Genomic DNA, 18,739 nt, shown 5'->3' on the forward strand with positions numbered 1-18,739 from the left:
AATTTGAAATATTACATTTAAGGAAATGAATGGGGTGAGTATAAATAGACAAAGTGGACAGAAACACATTGGCACAATTTGGGTGGTAGAGAACTAATTGTTACCTGTTGCTTGTCTGAGGTTTCAAAGATGTAGCAGGGAAGTCTGGGTTTGCCTCCTGTTTTTGCAGACACTGCTGGTGTGTGCTTCTAAATTCACGATTTCCACGTTACTTCCTTGCAGTTTGCTCTTTTGTTTCAACTGCTAGCCTCACCCACCCGAAAGACACCATGTTCTGTGAAAGTATTAACCTTTTTATTTTGGAACAAGTTCTCACTTTTAATCCCCCTAACTGCTGCTCCTCCTGCCCACAGGCTCCCACGTGCTGAGATCTGGGGTATGAGCTCCCACACCTGGTTTAGAAGAGTGTTTTTATAGGGGGGGCGGAATAGCATACTCAAGTGGATGGGGTCGTAAGGCATAGGCCTAACTCCTGAATGACTCAGCAAAACTAAGAACTTCTTGAAAGTCAAGAGTGTTTTGTTTTTTGTTTAAAATGTTCTTTGTGTTGTCGTTATAAATTCTTTTTAAAGCTTTTCACAACTTCAGAATATGGTGTCCAGTTTTCTCCAGTATAATTAGCAACACTAACATGAGGAAAAAGAAAAAATATATAAAGATATCAACTTTTAATATAAAAATCTTCCTACTTTACAGTGAAATCCATTCACTAACTCTGCTTTCTGGTTATGAAAGCCATGTGTTTCACTGCCGCAACTTTAAATGTCAGGGTGTTATTGTATAGTGAACACTTAATGGGCAGAATGGAAGTTAATAATTATGCAAACTAACCTTACAGTAGATGGGTGTAAAGAACCTAATGCTAGGAGGGCTTTGTTTTTTAAAGTACTGTTTTATAGAATCTGTAAAAATAATAAATTTCCTTTTATATACAAAAAAAAAAAAAAGAAACTGTATAGTTGTGTAGTCTGGGAGGCTTCTTAAATAAAGGGCTTTTTTTCCCTCTAGGAAAATGCATTTTAAACAACCACTCAGTAAATACTGTCATATAAATTCCCCCATCGACTTTGAAAGATTGCTGGAGTTACTCTGTGTAGACCAAGGTTTTATGAATAGATCTAATCTGGTCTTCAGCTTAATTCATGATATTCCTGCTTGGATTTATCTTCCAGGAAAGGACATTTCTAGGGACGTTTTCTACTTTCCTCTAATGAGAATGGAGCGTGGGGCATTTTAGAATAATGAAGCTTTAGTGCTTTAAGTTGAGCCATTCAGTGTCTAAACTTCTTGTTCTGCGTCTTATTTCCCAGTTGACTTTTGTTTGAAGCAGAGTCTTTAAAATACCCTGATATTTAACATCCATATAAACTTTCTTTGGATAATAATCACCAATTTTATAGACAGATGTTCAAAGTATGCTAAGTCTTTTGTAAGCTCAAAGAATTTGTACACCCAAAGGTGCGCTGTTTGTGGGGTTACTGAAAACAACAGGAGACCCTGACATAGAAACGTACACACATGCTTTTAAACAAAAGGGAAAGACGGAAGACGTGAAGAACAGCCCTTTCTCTTTTTGTTCAGATCTCAATGAGAAGCACTGGCTGGCATGGGACTTGTATAGCCCAAGCTGGCCTCAAACTCACAGAAATCTACTTGGTCCAGGTTCTGGGATTAAAAGCATGTGCCACCACACCCAGTATCTTGTTTGTTAAGTACACAGATAACCACTTTCTATGGGCTTGTGAATACAAATCTCCTTTAAGAAGACTGCAGATTTATACTGATGGTTGTTTCTCTGGGTGTTCTGTGTTCCTGTGTTTTAAATGTTTGTGACAATGACACAATATTTTTTTAATCTTGCAATGAAATATGTATCATTTTATAGATTTCAGTCTGAACTGATTGAAGCAATTTTTCACAGCTTTTTATAATATACTTATTTTATGTGTAAAATTCACCATAAAAATTTGTCCAGTTATGTCATTATTGCCTGTAAAGAAATTAAGTCAAATTTACATAGACATAAAATGAAAAATTTAATCAGCTCCACAGTGTTCCAAGTCAGCCTGGTTTATATAACAAGGCCTTGTCTCAAGGGCATAAGCAGGTAAGGGAGGACATGACTTTCAAGCACTCTCAACAAAAGGTTTTTGAAAATCTCTACTTATCATGTTAACTATATTATATCATTTTATTATTTATTTATTATAACTATTATATTAAATATATACGGGCATGTTAATAGTATTTGTTTTATTTTGGTTTTTTGGTTTTTTTGTTGTTTGTTTGTTATTTGTTTTTTGTTTTTTGGTGTGTATATGGCTTTTGTTAAATTAAAGATGTTACATTGTGTTTCTGACTTGATGAGGCTTTTAGAATCATGAATTAGAGTTTAATCCTTCCTGGTCTCTTTCATGGCAGGTGATTGCCTTTGCTGGTTCAGACTCCTTGTGACCAGTAATTACTTAATTTATCTTTGGCTTCTTACTTTTTAAGTTGTCAAAGTGGCTTTCTTGTGAACAGCATAAAAATTGGATCTTGGTGTTTCAAAATAAAATATTACAATCTCAGCCCTTTAAACTTGATTGTTACACACTGTAAATTTCATTTAAATTGGAGCATTTTTGTGCCCAAATCTGTATTTTGCTTTTTTAGTTTTGCTTACCTTTTCAGACTTTCCTTTTTCTGCTTCTGTTGGGTTAACTATTGATGTTATTTCAGGTGCATTGTTGCATGCTTTTGTTCACTTTATAGTTTTATCTACACCTATGTAACTCCCCATAGTGTGTTTTCAAATATTAGTAAGCCACTTTTATAGTGTAGTAACTGTACAGCCCAATTCTTTTATTCTTTTATTCTTCTCTTTGTATTACTTTTTATTGTTTTACTTTTTATTTCTTTATGTATTATAACCTACAAAATACATTACTCTTACTTACTACTTGTTTATAGTCAACAATTATCTTTTAAATTTTCAAAATATGAGAAATATATTTTATATTTCTCAACACATTTCCGGTTTCCAGTGCCTTTCATTTTGAGTTAAGGCTATAAGATCCATCTTACTTTTACCTGAATTCACTTGGTGTTTCTTAGAAACTCTTATATTTCATTTGTTGATAACTTTTCTTATTGCTTCATTAATTTCACTGTGGCAGAATTAAGGCTTTAGCATTTTTCTAAGTGGATTAAATTAATAAAGAGTAGAAGGAGGAAGTCGGCCATGGCAGTATCTAAAACTGATGTTTTGAATGAGAGGTTGATAATTCCTCTACATTATTGTTTAAGGGATATAAATCTATAACCTTCAGACAAGGAAATGAAAACCGTAATAAACTTACTAACAAGTACTCAGAGTAATGAAAGCTAAAATACTACATTTTTACAAGTGCTAGGCCAAGGACAATTAAGAGATCAGATGGTAGGAGCGGAAAAGTGGGAAAGCAGCGACAGGAAAGAGGGAAGACACAGTCTTCATGAGTTACAGGGGTAGGCGAGGACTGATGGCGGCATCAGAAGAACACACATTGCATTTTATTCATAGTGTGTCTATGTACGCCCTGTCCAAGACTTCTGCCCTGTGTCTGCATGCCTTTGAGTCCTCAAGGCTCGTACTCACTGAACTCCATAAGGAAGCACACTGGGGACATTCCACCTTGTGCTGAGAGCGAAGTGGGATAAACTCGGTGCCAGAACCAGGGGAACCCACAGTAAGAAGGATTTTGCAGCAAAGCAACACAGCAGATTGTCTACAGCACAGGTGGGTCTCTAGGAGACAGCTTTCTCCAGAAACATCTACATAAACTGAGTAACAAGCTTGCAGGGAGGGCCTGTTTCCCTCACCGTGCTGTCTGGAGAGCAACATTCTCCCTTGTACATAAAAGAAACATACTGATGTAGTCTGGAGACCAATTTTGCTTACGTTTGAAATGTTTTCTTCTTGCAGATGTTGACGAATGCCAGGCAATTCCAGGATTGTGCCAGGGGGGGAACTGCATCAACACAGTGGGCTCCTTTGAATGCAGGTGCCCAGCTGGTCACAAGCAGAGTGAAACAACTCAGAAATGTGAAGGTGGGTGCGTTGAGGGCTGCGAGCCTGGCTGCTGACTTTGCGTTAAAGAAAGAAAAATGCTTTCGGAATTGTTAAAACTAAAGACCATAATCGGCGTTCTTTGTCTTAATGTGAAAACGTAGGAAAAGACCATAGCATTCGCTCATAGGACCATATATTGTAGCCTTAAAGGGCTTGACCTGCAAAAGGCAGTAAATATTTTGCAGCTGATTGATCTCAGTGGCTACAGGGTAATGAAAATTATTTAGCCTCCTATAGTTTCTTTCATGAAGTAGGTCTTCATTTCACCTGTGAACTTGATTCAAGTAGAGTAAGTTTATCATTCTAATTTATCTGTGATTAAGTTTGTGTCATTTTTATAAAACTTAAGAAATTTCTAAATGCATACAGCTTCAAAGATCATGTATATTTAGACTGCTCTTAGCAGTACTGAAACTTTTTCCATCAACGCCCCACTTTAATCAATTTTTTTATCAAAAGTAAAATTTTAATCTTTCCTCTCTTCTCTCCTCTCTCTCTCTCTCTCTCTCTCTCTCTCTCTCTCTCTCTCTCTCTCTCTCTCTCTCTCTCTCCCCTCTGTGTGTGTGTGTGTGTATGTGTGTACATGCTCATGTGTGTGAGGACAGTCATATAGATGCCTTGGTGTATATATGTCATGGTATGTATGTGGAGGGTAGGTTAGCTTAAGATGTCTGCTCTCATCCTTCCATCTTGTTTGAGACAAGCCTCTTGGATTCTCCCATCTCTGCCTTTTATCTCACTATAAAAGCACTTGGGTCGCAGAAATGTTACCAGCCAGCCTGTAGATGGACTCTGGGGATCTGAACTCAGATCCTCATGCTTGTACAGCAGGCCTTTTACCCACAGAGCCACCGTCTAACCCAGAGGTAGTTTCTAAAGACGGTAGCATGAAAGTTATTTTAATTTGGCTGTGAAACATTCTCACTTACTCTGGTTAAGATTTCCCCCTTTTCCTTTTATAAAATGACGGTGATAATTAGCTTGTTTTATGTTGATCAATTATAAAGAGGCATGCCTGTCTATATAGACAAGAAAATGAGCAAGTGGAAAGTCTGGTACTTAGATGTACAAGGTAAATGGGAGTCTGAGCTCTGTTAGGAAGTGGGAGATAGTGTGAGGGCATCAAGGCCACAGGTTCACCCCAGCAACCGCCATCTCATGAGTTGTTAGGTGGCATCATTCCCAGTTTTCCATGTCCTTCTATTTTACAGCCAATCTGAACTCATCTTTACAGACTGACACATTCATTACCAGCTTATTTCATGTTCCTCACAATAGGAAGGCGAGAAGAATGTAGCTGATTATTTTAAGGACCAAATACATTTTCTCTGACATGGTTTTTAGTAATATTGAAGTGGTTCGTGCTAGTAAAAATATAATATTAGTCATCACTCTACTTACAATGAAAAGGTTATTGAAAATGCTTGCAAAATGAAGGGAGTTATCTGAGTTGGCACAGGAAGCGGATCCAACATTAAATAATCTACAGAAACGATGCTACTATTTCAAAGGTCCTCCTAGGTTTTTGGAAGAGCTTACTTTGTTGCTCACTTTTTTCGCTCCCATCTACTTTTTAACTTCTGGGATACGTTCCAGACCCTATCCAAGAGTGGGGGCAGAAAAGCCAGTCTTTGATTATAGGTGAGAAGGCGCAGCCACTGACCCTAGCAGTTGTGACATTTCCGTTGCACATCAGACAATGACTTTCTTCTTAGCTGAAAATGGAAGAAGTCTTTTCTCCATCACATCTCATCAAAAGAGCACGCAGTGCCAAGGCGGAGCTCAGGGGAAGACAGGGCCACTCTTTATTCTCGCTCGCCTCGCTCCTTGGGAATGGCAGCTTTTGCTACAACATAAGGCACCACCCGGGGCTCTGAATCCAGTCATGTCTTGGCTTACTTCCTGCCCAGGCAGCCAGCTCCATTTAAACATTGCCCAGAAAGAATTATATGATTTAGTATTTATGATTTGTGGGAATGGAGCAACTGGAACAAGGGCTGATGAGGGCTTGAAACTCAGAGGTTTTGTGAAAGCTTTACTTGTTTATAAAGCATATTTATTTAGATATGTCTTAAAAGTAGCTATTATCAATTTTCTTTGGGTAATACCGCTCCTGCATATAAAAGAGCAAGCAGTTCTTATATAAAATTATTTAATTCAGTCGGTACCAAAATGTGCCTTCAAATACCAGAGTTGTGGCTGTACACGATGTTGGGTTTTGAATTATACTCATAAATAGTTTGATATAGTGTTGTCATAAGTTTAAACTTGAAATATGTTATAAATAAAAATATAACCACGGCAGTTACTTTGAACTGTCAAAACCTAGATATTTAAATTTCATTATTAAAAAATGTAAAATGGAATATTGGCAGATTTGTTTTTAAGTTATGCCCTTCCTGATTTTAGCTCTCATGACTTTTGGTAGTCATTGCACTGTGTGCAGCCATTGATTATTTCTTTCAAATTCTTGAATAAGACTCCTGAAAAGAGGACTTCTTCACTACTGTGTTCCAGATCTAAGAACTATTTCTGATATGCTTGGCAGACTCCTTACCAATAAAGGTTGATTAGTGGTGATGTATTTGACTGAGTTAACATTCAAAAAACAGGTGGCCAGTCTTTGGAAGGAGGATATTAACCAAGTGGAAATTTTCCTTTATTCTACCATCTTTCTTTGCCCTTTAAAAATATTTACTGGATCTCACCATGTAGCCCTGACTTTCTGGAAGTTACAATGTAGCCCAGGCTGGCCTTAAGCTTGTATCAGTCTTCCTGCCTCTGCTTTCAGAGTCTGGGATTACAAGACAGTACCACCATGCCCGCCTCCATTTTTAAAAAATGATTTCGTTTTGGTTGTGTCATTGCCTTTATGTGGGCATATTGCTCTGAGGTTAAGGAACCTTTGCTTTCTCTGAAGAAGGAAGAACATCTCTGATGTCTGCTCTGTTATCAGAACACATCCTTCACTACTGTGAACGGTTTGACCTGCCAGTCACGTGAGTCTGAGCATGACCAGCTTGTGTTCTAGCTCAGGGAGTGAACAGGGACCACCTCTTTAATGTTTGAAGCCTCTGCCTTAGTCCCTTCATGGAGGATGGTTGTGTTTTATGTACCTGGTCTGGTATGTGTCTGTGGTTTGTGCTACTTCAATACAACATTAGTCATCACTCTCATGCTCAATATAGACTCTTGGTCAAGCCCTAAATCTCTGCCCAAATCTGGAAGACATACATATACATCTATATTTGTTCACGTGTGTGTAAAGAAAATACCTTCCCCCTTCTCTTTGGTTAAGAGCCCAATGCCATAAAATTCCTGATGATGACCACTGCAACCATGTCTCATTTCTCCTGAGCCAGCTTGCTTCTAAAATCTAATTTCCTAGTTCTGTAAGACATCAGGCAAATGATTCTCAGTGGAGTGAACAATTCCTGATTCTTTCATATCCAAAGAGGAGGCTAGCCCAGCTACTCATCCGCCTCAGACATTCGTTAATGTAAATACTCCTGTAGCTTAAATGATGCCACACCACTGAGGCCTTGGTCAAGGTTTCTTATTTCTGCAAACACGCTGTGTCGGTTTGCCTTGCCCTCCCTGCACACGGATAGAGACAAGTGGGTGCCAAGTGTCCTCACATGCTCCCCGCCTCCCCCGGCCCAGCGCCTTCTCTAAAGTTTCTGAGCCCTTTATTCTGCCTCAGCTTTTTGTGCAGGCAGGAAAGCTACGTCAAAGCTTTTCCTTCTAGTAGTTGTTTATGTGTCACATACTTGATTTAAATGTATCCCAAAGAGTATTTGGCCTCAGTCTGTTTATATTGTTTATTTTGTCCTTTGGGAGTCTGAGACAACAAACATTGATTTATGTTCATGAAACTTCCAAAACGGATTGGCATAGTATTTTTTGCTGCTATTGCATCTCTGCTTTGACAAACCTGGGGGAGATAAATTCTCCATACAAGTATGAAAACTATTTGCTTTTACTCAGATTTCCAAAAGTAAATTAGTTTTAAAATAAATAATCAATTCCCTGGCTATTTCCCAGAAGGAGGCCTATGTAAGAAATAGTGAGGGAAAGTGATTGTTAGCAATGGAAGATGGTGAAAACTTGGAAGTCACCAATGCAAAAAAAAATAAGGTAAACCAACATCTTTTAAATCCTTTGGAACGCTTGGAACTTTGAGGTTGAAGCAGATATATTCCTTCTTGTTGAATGAGGAAGTGGGATTGCCATATCCAAACCTAGCTTCCAACCCCATAATAAATAATACTTAATCCCTCTACTACTTATCCCACTGTGTTTTAAATGGATTTTTTTTATGCCTGAGTCTGGCAGCAGACTATATGTAGCAATAATAATAGCTGATGTCCATAGTGCACTTACTGCAACCTATGGTGCTACTGAGACAGTAAGATAACCCAGTTTACACTGGCTCTTGTACTAAATCATCACAGTGGAGCAGGAAAATTGGCTTACTAACACCAGTCTACTTCCCAACTGAAAACACCAAGGAACAGAGGGCCTAGGAACTCTCTCTCTCTCTCTCTCTCTCTCTCTCTCTCTCTCTCTTTCTCTCTCTCTCTCTCTCTCTCCCCTAGGAACATGAAGTGGCAGGAATGAGATCCAGCCTGTCAATCAGACAGGGGTTGCCAAGAGGCACAGCCCAAAAGAGGGCTACATTAAGCAGTAGCCCTGCAGTTCAGCTCTCTCTCGGTTGATCAGGACTCTGGAATATGTAACTGGGTTGGGATTAGATGCAGTTTCATGGTCCAGTCACTGGCCATGGAGTTCAGTATGCCTCATGAAGGAAAAAGGTGCCATCTCTCTGCCCTGATGTAACAAAGACAGAAAACACGGAACTTAGTCTCATTCTTCACTTTGGCCTCCATGGTCACTAGGAGGTTTCCCACGTCACAGATGATGACAGTTGATTTAAGTTGGAGCTCTCTGGCTCCAGATGAGTCGCCATCATAGCTGTTTACTCACACTGGGCGTTTGAAGCATTTCCACACAGCTAACGTCCATGTGCTTTTCAGGAAACTGGCCCACAAGACCTACTTCCTCAGGAAGCTTTCTTCCCTCAGCAGTGGGCTCTTCTGCCTCTCTGAGTGATGCCTTTCCATACTCAGCTAGTGGGTTTTTCCTCACGTCCTATGCTCATTAAAATGTGATTCATTCTGTACCACTGCACTGCACTAATCAGTCGCCAAGACCAGACACTTAGGAGACCTAGGAAAGCAAGAGTCCAGGGCAAGGGTATTGAACTGAAATAATTCCCTCGTTCATGGACGGAATCAACAGCAATATCCTAGAGAATAGTTCTAAAATGGGGGTGTGCCTCAACTATTCCTATGGAAAGATAAGATGACAGCATAAAAGTAGAGAATTAGTGGGTGTGGTGGCAACACCTTTAATCTCAAAAATCTAAAATATTTACTATAGTGTTTGTATTATCAGCTTTCTGGTCTGAGAAATAGAACCTGAAAGTTCTATTTTAAAAAATCAGAAAGTTCTCTGAAAGATTCCCACCCCCACCCCGCCCCCCTGCCACCAAAATGGAGAACCCTGAAACCTTCAAATAAAGTTTTTTGGGGAGGTGCTTTGGGGGCATGTTTTGGGGTGTGTGTGTGTGTGTGTGTGTGTGTGTGTGTGTGTGTGTGTGGCCAAATATATTTTTTTTTATACATCTTTGGCTTCTTTGTATACTCTAATGAAATGTAAGGAGTGGGAAGGAGAGGAAGAGGAAGGAAGTGGGTTGTAGGAGAGATCATGTGGATGGTGGAATCACTCAAGCACACTGACCAATAAGTGACTGTTTCCCTCCCCCCTTTTTTTTTTCTTCTTGATTGTCAAGGGCCTAGCATGTGAATAGCCTAGCCCAAAGACATTCAACAGAAATTCCAGTAAGACAGTGCATCTACATCATGGGATTAATAAAGAAGGTGATTGAGTATATACTGAATGGTGTTATGATAACTGCATATCAAACTTGAAAAATATTAGATTAGAATGTCACACTTTATACCAGTATTTATCGGCCTTCCTTATCAACCTTCCTAGGGCTGTGACTCTTTAATTCCTCATGTTGTGGTGACCCCCAACTATAGAATTGTTTTCGTTGCTACTTCACAACTGTAGTTCTGCTACTGCTGTTAACTGTAATGTAAATATCTGTGTTTCCAATGGTCTTAGGCCACCCCTATAAATGGAACATTGGATCCCCAAAGGGGTCCCAACTCACAGGTTGAGAACTGCTGCCTTAACCCAAAATAACCCTTTCTCATAGAGGTAAAACTCAGTTAGTGCTAATTACAGAAAGCTGACTTCCTCTGTGGAATGAAAGGGTCAGAGAAATGCTTTAAGCCTGGACTTTGATGCTTGGTGGTGGTGGGGAAGCAAAATCTAAAACATATCTCCATTTTGTTTACCAAACCAGTGGGGTGACATGCCACAGGCAAATTGCACTCGCTTTTCCTTTAAGTAATTATAACCAACAAGTAGGGAAGGTTCTCCTGGCATTGTTGGTGAGAAAATAATGATCTTAATCTTGAGATTTTTCAAGATGGAAGGTGCAGTAAGCTTTATGCCCTCCACCCACCCAAAGGGGCACTTTTGCCAGGATCGTGAATTCAGAGACCAGAACTAAAGGGACTCAAAGCCTTACTCATGTGAAGGCTATATTAGAGACAAAGAAGAGATAGGACACATGGAAAGCCTCTGTGGCTAAACACAATCAAATCAACAGAAAAACAAAGTAGAGTTTGTAATGTAATGATGTCATAAGATTTTATATTAGTAATTAGAAGGTCACTAACATGTTGCTGTTTGAGTAAAGATCTGAAGGTGTCGGGGAGGAAAGCATGGCTGCCTGGGAAGAAAGACTCTTGTTATGTGTCATTCTGGGTAGCGGCCATTGTCAAACAGAAGCCGGGAGACATTAAGAGATGTGTGTTCTTGAGAAAAGGGAGTAATAGAAGGAACAGGGAGCAGTTGTGGTGAAGGGGGTTCAGCCTCAAGGAAGCCTGAGAAGTGTTTACGTTTCTGTGAGAGATGCCCAGACACATTGCTCATGGGTAAGCAGCAGTGAGTGGTTTCCTACAGCAAAGAGTGGTCATGCAAGAATGCGGGATACATGTGGCTAAGCCAGCCTAACTAGAGTGCGAGTCAAATGAGGTTCATCGGGGAAACCAGTGGGCCACAGAGTCAGCCATTTTGATTTTTGTCATTTTCTACAGAAAATACTAGAAAATGACTTCATGATTTTTTTTATGACTCCAGAATTTCCTTGTGAAGGTCCAAGAGCGCACTTGATAGGCTGAGCCTAGAGTGACCTTTTCTTACTCATATATCTGGTTATGTGATCTGCTTTTCCATGTACACAGGTAGTGTTTGTATCATACGGTAAATGAACAGATGCTTTTCTGAAGAGCTGGAGATTGAAACCAGGGCCTTGTTCATTCTGATTCTCATCTGTATCCACAGCTGTGGACCACTCACTACCTCAAAAATTAAAGCACATTACCTGTTAGGAGAATGTTAAGAAACTAAAGAAAATACAACTGTACCAACTTGAAGGTCAACTCCCTTTGTAGGAATTGTATGTGGTATGTATGTTAGTGAGTGAGCATAGAGATTTCATTACCTTTTCTTTCTAAAAAGTAAGAGAAGCACAGGTTACCACTTGTGACGACAGATGGCTGCATTGGAATGTAGAACTAGGTTCATTTTCACTTGAGACCATTTATATAGAAGATAAAAATGAACTGCTCTGAAATGTATCGTTAGAGCATTGAGGAGTGGCCGACTTTTTACATTTTCTTACAGCATTTTGCCAAAATACTTAAAAATACCAAAGCTTTACGTACCGCTAACTAACGAGAACAGGGGTGCACGGTACTGAATTCCTGAAACTTGGCCAAGTCCAAATGGTTGTAGTAAATTTAACTTTGGCATTTCCTGACTTTCACGTTCGTGAGATTTTAGTTTTTTATCCAACCTTAAAGGGAGATGTTCAATTCATCTTCTCTGCATGGGAAATTTTAAGGAAAGTGTGAAAGGTGAGGAGAATTGAAGCAAAGGAAGATTAAGAGTCCGCTGGAATATGGCCCTGTGCCAGAGTGCTCGCTAAGCATACGTGGGGCTCTGAGTTGGAGCCCCAGATCTGAGAGTGGGAAGGAAAGCCAAGAAAGATGCGGAAAACCCCTTAATAGGGCCCCACTTGCTTGTTAGAGATGCTGTCTTACAGATGAGTTGCTTCACCATGTTGAATCCCCAGTAGTTTAAAGTTATAAATAATAATTGGTTTGATTTATCCTAAAAGTCATGTTCTAAATGTAATATTGCTTCTGAAGTATCATTTTTGTTGTTGTTGTTGTTGTTGTTGTTAAAAATTCACAGAGGGTAACGAAATATTTTCACCTTGAATAAAATGATGGTTGGGGTGGGGGAAGGGGGCAGTTAGCACTGTTAGTAAGTGGCTGTGCTCTCCAAGAAAATCATTTTGGAATGTAAATCAAAAACTAAAGCTCCTGCTGTTTGACTATGGTATTAGTAACTTTTATGTATTTTTGAAGTGGAAATAACCTCTCGAGTGTTGTCACAGTGCTACAAAAAAAAAAAAAAAAAACCATGATGGCATTGCCTCTTGCTGTCAGTACTTATGCCAAGTTACTTCATACTAGTGTCTAGGAAAATGCAGCACTGTCTTCAGGCCAACAGGGAGCCATTTATTACTACATTTCACAATAGTGCTGTCTCTAAAAAGGTTATTAGTCAGCCTAAGTGAACACAAAACTGTTTGTGAAAAGTTCCTCTGGCATCCGTTATGCTAATGTACCAAGACCGTTTGAAATGCACTTTCCTAGACTGATAGCAATAGTAAAGAGGGATCAAGATATTAGATAAATAGATAGATAGATAGATAGATAGATAGATAGATAGATAGATAGATAGACAGACAGACAGACAGATGATAGATTCTGCCATGTAGCCCAGGAATAATAAAAGGCATTGATGTAGTGCTGTAGCACTTTCCACACAGCCCCTGGTCTTCTCCATCATCCTAGAAGAATGCCCTTCCCTTCTACCTTTCCAGTGACTGGTCTCGCTCGCCAGCTTTCTCACATAAACTGATGGTCATTCTCTAGTTTCTTTTCTGCTTACCTTCCCAGGCTCATTTGTTCCCTCGTACAGTTATTTCAGACGCATTCAGCTAGTTCCTTAAATAAATCACTCGCGCCCTGTCTTGTGTGAGCTTTTCCTCCATCCCAGTTATTGTTGGCCTGCTTGCTTACCTGTTTGTTCAACTCTCACTTTCCCCGGGGAGATCTCTCTTGCTCCATTTCTCTCTGAATTCTCTTTCCACCAGGCACCACCCTGCTGTCACACTGTCATACAGTCTTTTCCTCATCTTTTGGTCACCACTGCCACCTTCCAGAGAAGGAAGTCAAAAAGTCCTTGGTCTCAGCTCAGCTCATCACTTTGATATGCTATTTCTGATACAGGGAAATAGTATCTCGTATTCTGCAACCAGCTGGATCCTTTCCCCCTCCATCTTTACATATTTTTCTGTCAGTATTCTGTGCTTGGAATCAAAGGGAGGGAGCAGAGCGCATGCGAGACTTGAGTAGAAGTCAAGGCCTGCGTGTTTAACTCTCTGTGCTGGTGACTTCTGGGCTTTTCCAACACCCGTCTTCTGCTTCCCTCTATCAAGCAAATGGGAAGAGTCTGGTGTGAACTTATTAAGCCTCAGTCTTCTTCATATCCTCATTTTCCATCTCTCCTGCCTTTGATGAAAGGTCTTCCAGTGTTTCCATGGAAAGTTGTCCCACCTCTTCCCTTTACCGCATTCTCTTTCTGTCTGCCAGCACTAGTTATTAGTTATAGCTGCAGCTATATTGCAACTAAAGTCACCCCAAAGGCCACAATAGTCTCCCCACTGTCACCTCTCACTACACCATCCTCCAGACTTCCTTCTGGATAATGTCCTGAAAGCCAGTGTATAGCAATTACCTGGAGCTGATCAATGCCTATGACTTACTCTCCCTTTTGTGACGTCATATTTGTTCTTTTGAGTCCCTGGGAGCATGTTCTTGAGTGTGCGTGACCTAAAGTTGTAGGTGCTAAACATCCAGTAGTCACCAGAAGTCAAGCAGAGACATTGTCTCAAGCTCAAATTCTTCATCTTATGTCAGTGATGGTTAAAAACACAGACTCGGGAGCAAGCAAAGCAAAAGCTGCAATTTTTTTTTTTAGTGAAGGAAGCAGGAAAGATAAAGGAGGTGCCCATAGCTGCAGGGGACCTGAAGGTTGTTATGCCACCTTTGAGCTGTTGAGCTGTTTCTCTACTGGCTTTAGTATAGGACTTGGGCAAAGCCTCTTTATCTTCTTGCTTCTACTGTGATCTCTCCTCTTCACTTCTTAGCTTCCTCTCACTGATTGTATCTATCCTGATGTCTTCATCCACAATGGTCTTTGCTGACAATCACTTTCCAAAGTTTAACTGTCTCAAGATAGTGTAACCCAGAGTTAGTGAAGACACCATTGATTCTCCTTCAAATACTGTTCTGTCTTGCTTTGCTGACTTGTTCATTCCAGCCCACTGTCTTTCTCTTACCCTTCCTTCCTATGGTAAGGATATTCTCGCATTGTCCTTTTCTTCCCCATCTTGATCTCATCAACTGAAGCTTGATGACCTTGGCTGCCCCTTTCTGCCCTATTAACTCTGTGCTGTCTTGTTTACCAACACTGACAGGTCTTTTACATCAGCTGTGAACCTGGTCAGCCTCCACCTCACTTTCCAAAATCCAGTTGCCCCTCTTTCCTCCAAAACACGGGCAGCAAAGGGTTATAGGTCTTTCTCTTTAAATTTTTGTTTTATCTTATAAATAAATGACCTCAATTCATGGGAAAGTTCATTCCTTACCCAAGAGGCCCCTTCATATTTTGGACCTTACTACTTCCTATCTGGAAAACCCCTTTTGTTTCTCTATGGGTAAAGGTTCTGGCACAATTTTTAAAGTCCTTTATCAGATATTATGACTTCCAAGTGCTTGCTCTGAGTGTCACAACCGAATTGCGTTAGAATTCTGATATAACCTAGTTTTGTCTTTAAGGACAATCAATCATCTTGTGATTTGTTTTATATCCACTTGAACAGGTTGCAAATTCCTAGAAATTACAAATCATGCATAATTAGTTCTTGGTATGTGACAAATTAAAGGCTTTTAGTCAACATTAACTTCTTGAATTTGTGAATGAATAGCATGTATCTAATCATTATTTGTTCTGTCATTGTTTAAAGAAAAGAATTGAAAGGCTTTTTTAAAAAAGAGTATTTTTTTTATTCCAAACAAATTGCTTGAAATATTTTACCTTTCTAAGAAAATCAGCATTAAGAAGCTAAAGTATTCATGTTTGTTAAAACACCTATCTCATTCAACCTTTTCTCCATAACAGATAGATGATATATTAATACCTAAATATATCTATGAATTATAGTTGATGGTTCAACAGTGATAATTTTAAAATGACATAACTCCTTTTTCTGTCTCTTTATATGTTTGTACTGTACTGTATGTGCAAAACTCATAAGATTCTAGGAATTGTATTTTTCAAATGTCTCATAAATACATTGTGTATAAGAGAAAGTAATTTTATGATAACCCACTGGCTGGTATTAAGAAATTAATGTGTCTTCTTTTACTGTTGTGGTAGCAAAGTAATGAGTAGGATATCATCCTAAGTAGATAAATTTAGGATGCTGAATTTAGTAAGGAAAGGCATGAAAAACAGCCAAATACTGCACAAAGATCAAGTAAGAATGCTAGTAGAATTTCTCTTAGCAAGACAGGAATTTAATTGGCAAAAATACTGTTTTTGAAAAGTCTCAACTGTTTAAAGTCTAGAAATAAGTAAATAAGGCCCTGTGTAAAAATAACGATTTCATAGTCAGTTATCAGATCTTCCACTGATGAGCCATTATGCACTGCTATCAATTAAGATCTGGCCTAAGAATGCAAGAGTAAGTTCAACATCTTCAAATGTATCCATCTAGTGTGTCACAGTAGATTAAAATTCTGATCATTGCAGTAGAAGCAGGAAAATAACTGTTAAAAAAAAAAAAAACAGAGACCCAGATCTCTAGTGTCACTTCCTGACCAAAAAGATCAACAAATTAGAAGTTTCTTGAAAGGAGTTTCCCCACCTTGATCAAGTACATCTGTGTAAAGCTACAGCCAACATCATCTTAAATGCCAAAGGAATGTTTCCCCAAGAGCAGTAAGAAAATGTAGTCCACTCCCGCCATTTCCACTCAGTTGTAGTGGAGGCTGTAGCCAGGGCAATGAGGTCAGAAAAAAATTATAAGGGCCTTATTAACTAGAACAGCAGAAGAAAACTACAACAGTGTCTCCTTGACTTCAAGGAAGCATCTCAGAAGTCCCAGTTGATGCCTGAAGCTATAGTTAGTATCTACCTGTTATGTCTCTCTTCACAGTTCAGTTAGTTAGCTAGCTCTTTACGTGTGCATATGTATACGTGTTTTTCCTATACACATATAAATACATGCATGCATGTTTGTGGTAAAGTTTAACTTACACATGAGGCATGGTAGTTTGGTGCAGTAATCACATTGGTACAGTTAGGGGGCTGGGCTCAGTGGCACACACTTGTAATCCCAGCACTCAGGGAGACAGAAGCAGGTGGATCTCTGAATTTGAGGCCAGCCTGGTCTACAAAGCGAGCCCAGGACACCCAGGGCTACACAGAGAAATCCTGTCTTGAAAAACCAAGACAAAAAAAATGACAACAAAACAAAACCAAAACCCAAAAAACCAAAACCACGAAGCTCTCAAGGAAAATGTCAGCAGTGTGGATGTGCTCAATAAAGAGATGTTTGAATCCTAAGTAAAATGCAAGATTTTATCACACTACTCAAAATGTACACAATGGTCTATTTTCCACTTAATGGTTTTGGACTGCTTGAACATGGCTAACTGAAATCACAGTACATGGAGCCATGTATTAAAGAGGTGTTGTGACCAAGCCATGCCAGAGATAAAGACAAATACACATATGCCTTCCCACAGTGTCAGAATTTATTGAGTAAAAATAAATTTACACACTACAGAGGTTTCACACCAACAGTCTGTCTGATTATTATGTCTTTCTCTTGGTGATGTAGTTGAGAAAAATGCATTCTTTTATTCCAGTTTTAGTTACTAACATTAACTCTTATATAAGAGATCACACACATCACTCTGTGTGTGTATTTTTTAAATTTTTTGTTGTTGTTTATTTATTATGTATACAATGCACATCAGATCATATTATAGATGGTTGTGAGCCACCATGTGGTTGCTGGGAATTGAACTCAGGACCTCTGGAAGAGCAGTTGGTGCTCTTAACCACTGAGCCATCTCTCTAGCCCATGTGTGTGTATTTATATGGGATACAAAATGGATATAAGCGATAAGAGGCTACAGAAGAATTTTAAGAGGTTTCAGAAGTATGCTGATAAGATACACATATAAATACATGCATGCAGCCACAGGAAAAAGGGCAAGACCTGGTCAATAGCCAGAAGGAACAGACAGAAGGTCCAAAAGGTGAACAGGAGGATGAGCATAAGGCTACTGAGTAGACTGCATCAACAGTGGGACTAGCTGAGGAATAGAGGGAAGTCTCCTGCCCGTTGATCCTTGCTGCACACTCACAGTGACAGGTCAGTGATTGAAAGCATCACTGGCACCATCTTAGTGGTGGGGTCTATGTTGTCATGGGGTCCACCCATGAGGGAGTTTTACTCTTTAATGACTCCACTATACCAGATAAGGTCTTGACCCTGGTCTCCCTAATATGATTTTAGTATGCTCATGTGCCCCTGAAGTCTCAGTTTACCTATATTAATGTGTCAGGACTAAGTCATGTATCAGTCTTTAATACATGGGTGGTAGTGGAGGAGTGGTATTGTGTATGAACATCCCTAGGCTCGCAGTAATTTCCATCCTCAAAATGTAGTCAGGAGCTGCTCATGAGATGCAGTGTTTCAGCATGAGGCACAACCTGGTCTCAACAAGGGGAATACTATGTCTGTGGATGATGTACTTAGCAGATAAGATAGCACCAAAATGCAATGGTGCATCCCCTAATGAGTCTGCTCTACAAAAGACAGTAGAGGCGGTACATTGGTTCACCATTGCTGCAGTTCAGGGTCGATATACAAAACAAGTTTGTACACATTGACAGTGAGCATTCTCAAAGTGAAATTAAGATAATTTCATTAATAAGATTAAAGAAAGGAGGAAATGCTTTGGAGTACGTTTAAGAGGAATCAAACGATTTAGCACACTAAAAATTATAAATATTTTTAAATAAATTAAAATCTAAATAAACGGAAATACATTCTATTTTCATAGATTGATATTCAGCTTAATATTGCTGAAGTGCAAGGAGATGGCAGAGAGCATGCTGGGAAACCACAAAGCCTACCCCAGTGACACACCTCCCCCATGAAAGCCACACCTCTTCATATTTCCCAAACAGTTTCACTAACTGGGTACCAAGTGTTCAAACACATGAACCTACACAGGCCTCTCTCAGTAAAACCATCACAATGCTCAATAGTAAAATGTCCATTTATTGAAG

General features: G+C 39.4%; 1 protein-coding gene across 1 annotated transcript in view; it reads left to right on the plus strand.

Annotated features, from left to right (window-relative positions):
* FBN2 (fibrillin 2) overlaps window positions 1–18,739 on the plus strand; it is a 206,384-nt gene that overhangs the window by 62,722 nt on the left and 124,923 nt on the right. Inside the window, exon 7 of the mRNA XM_084778399.1 lies at window positions 3,947–4,072. Within this exon, the coding sequence (XP_084634525.1) occupies window positions 3,947–4,072 (126 nt within the window). The remainder of the gene's footprint in view (window positions 1–3,946; window positions 4,073–18,739) is intronic.

Source organism: Acomys minous (genome assembly GCF_964271855.1).
Source record: "Acomys minous genome assembly, chromosome: 4".
NCBI classification, from domain to species: domain Eukaryota; kingdom Metazoa; phylum Chordata; class Mammalia; order Rodentia; family Muridae; genus Acomys; species Acomys minous.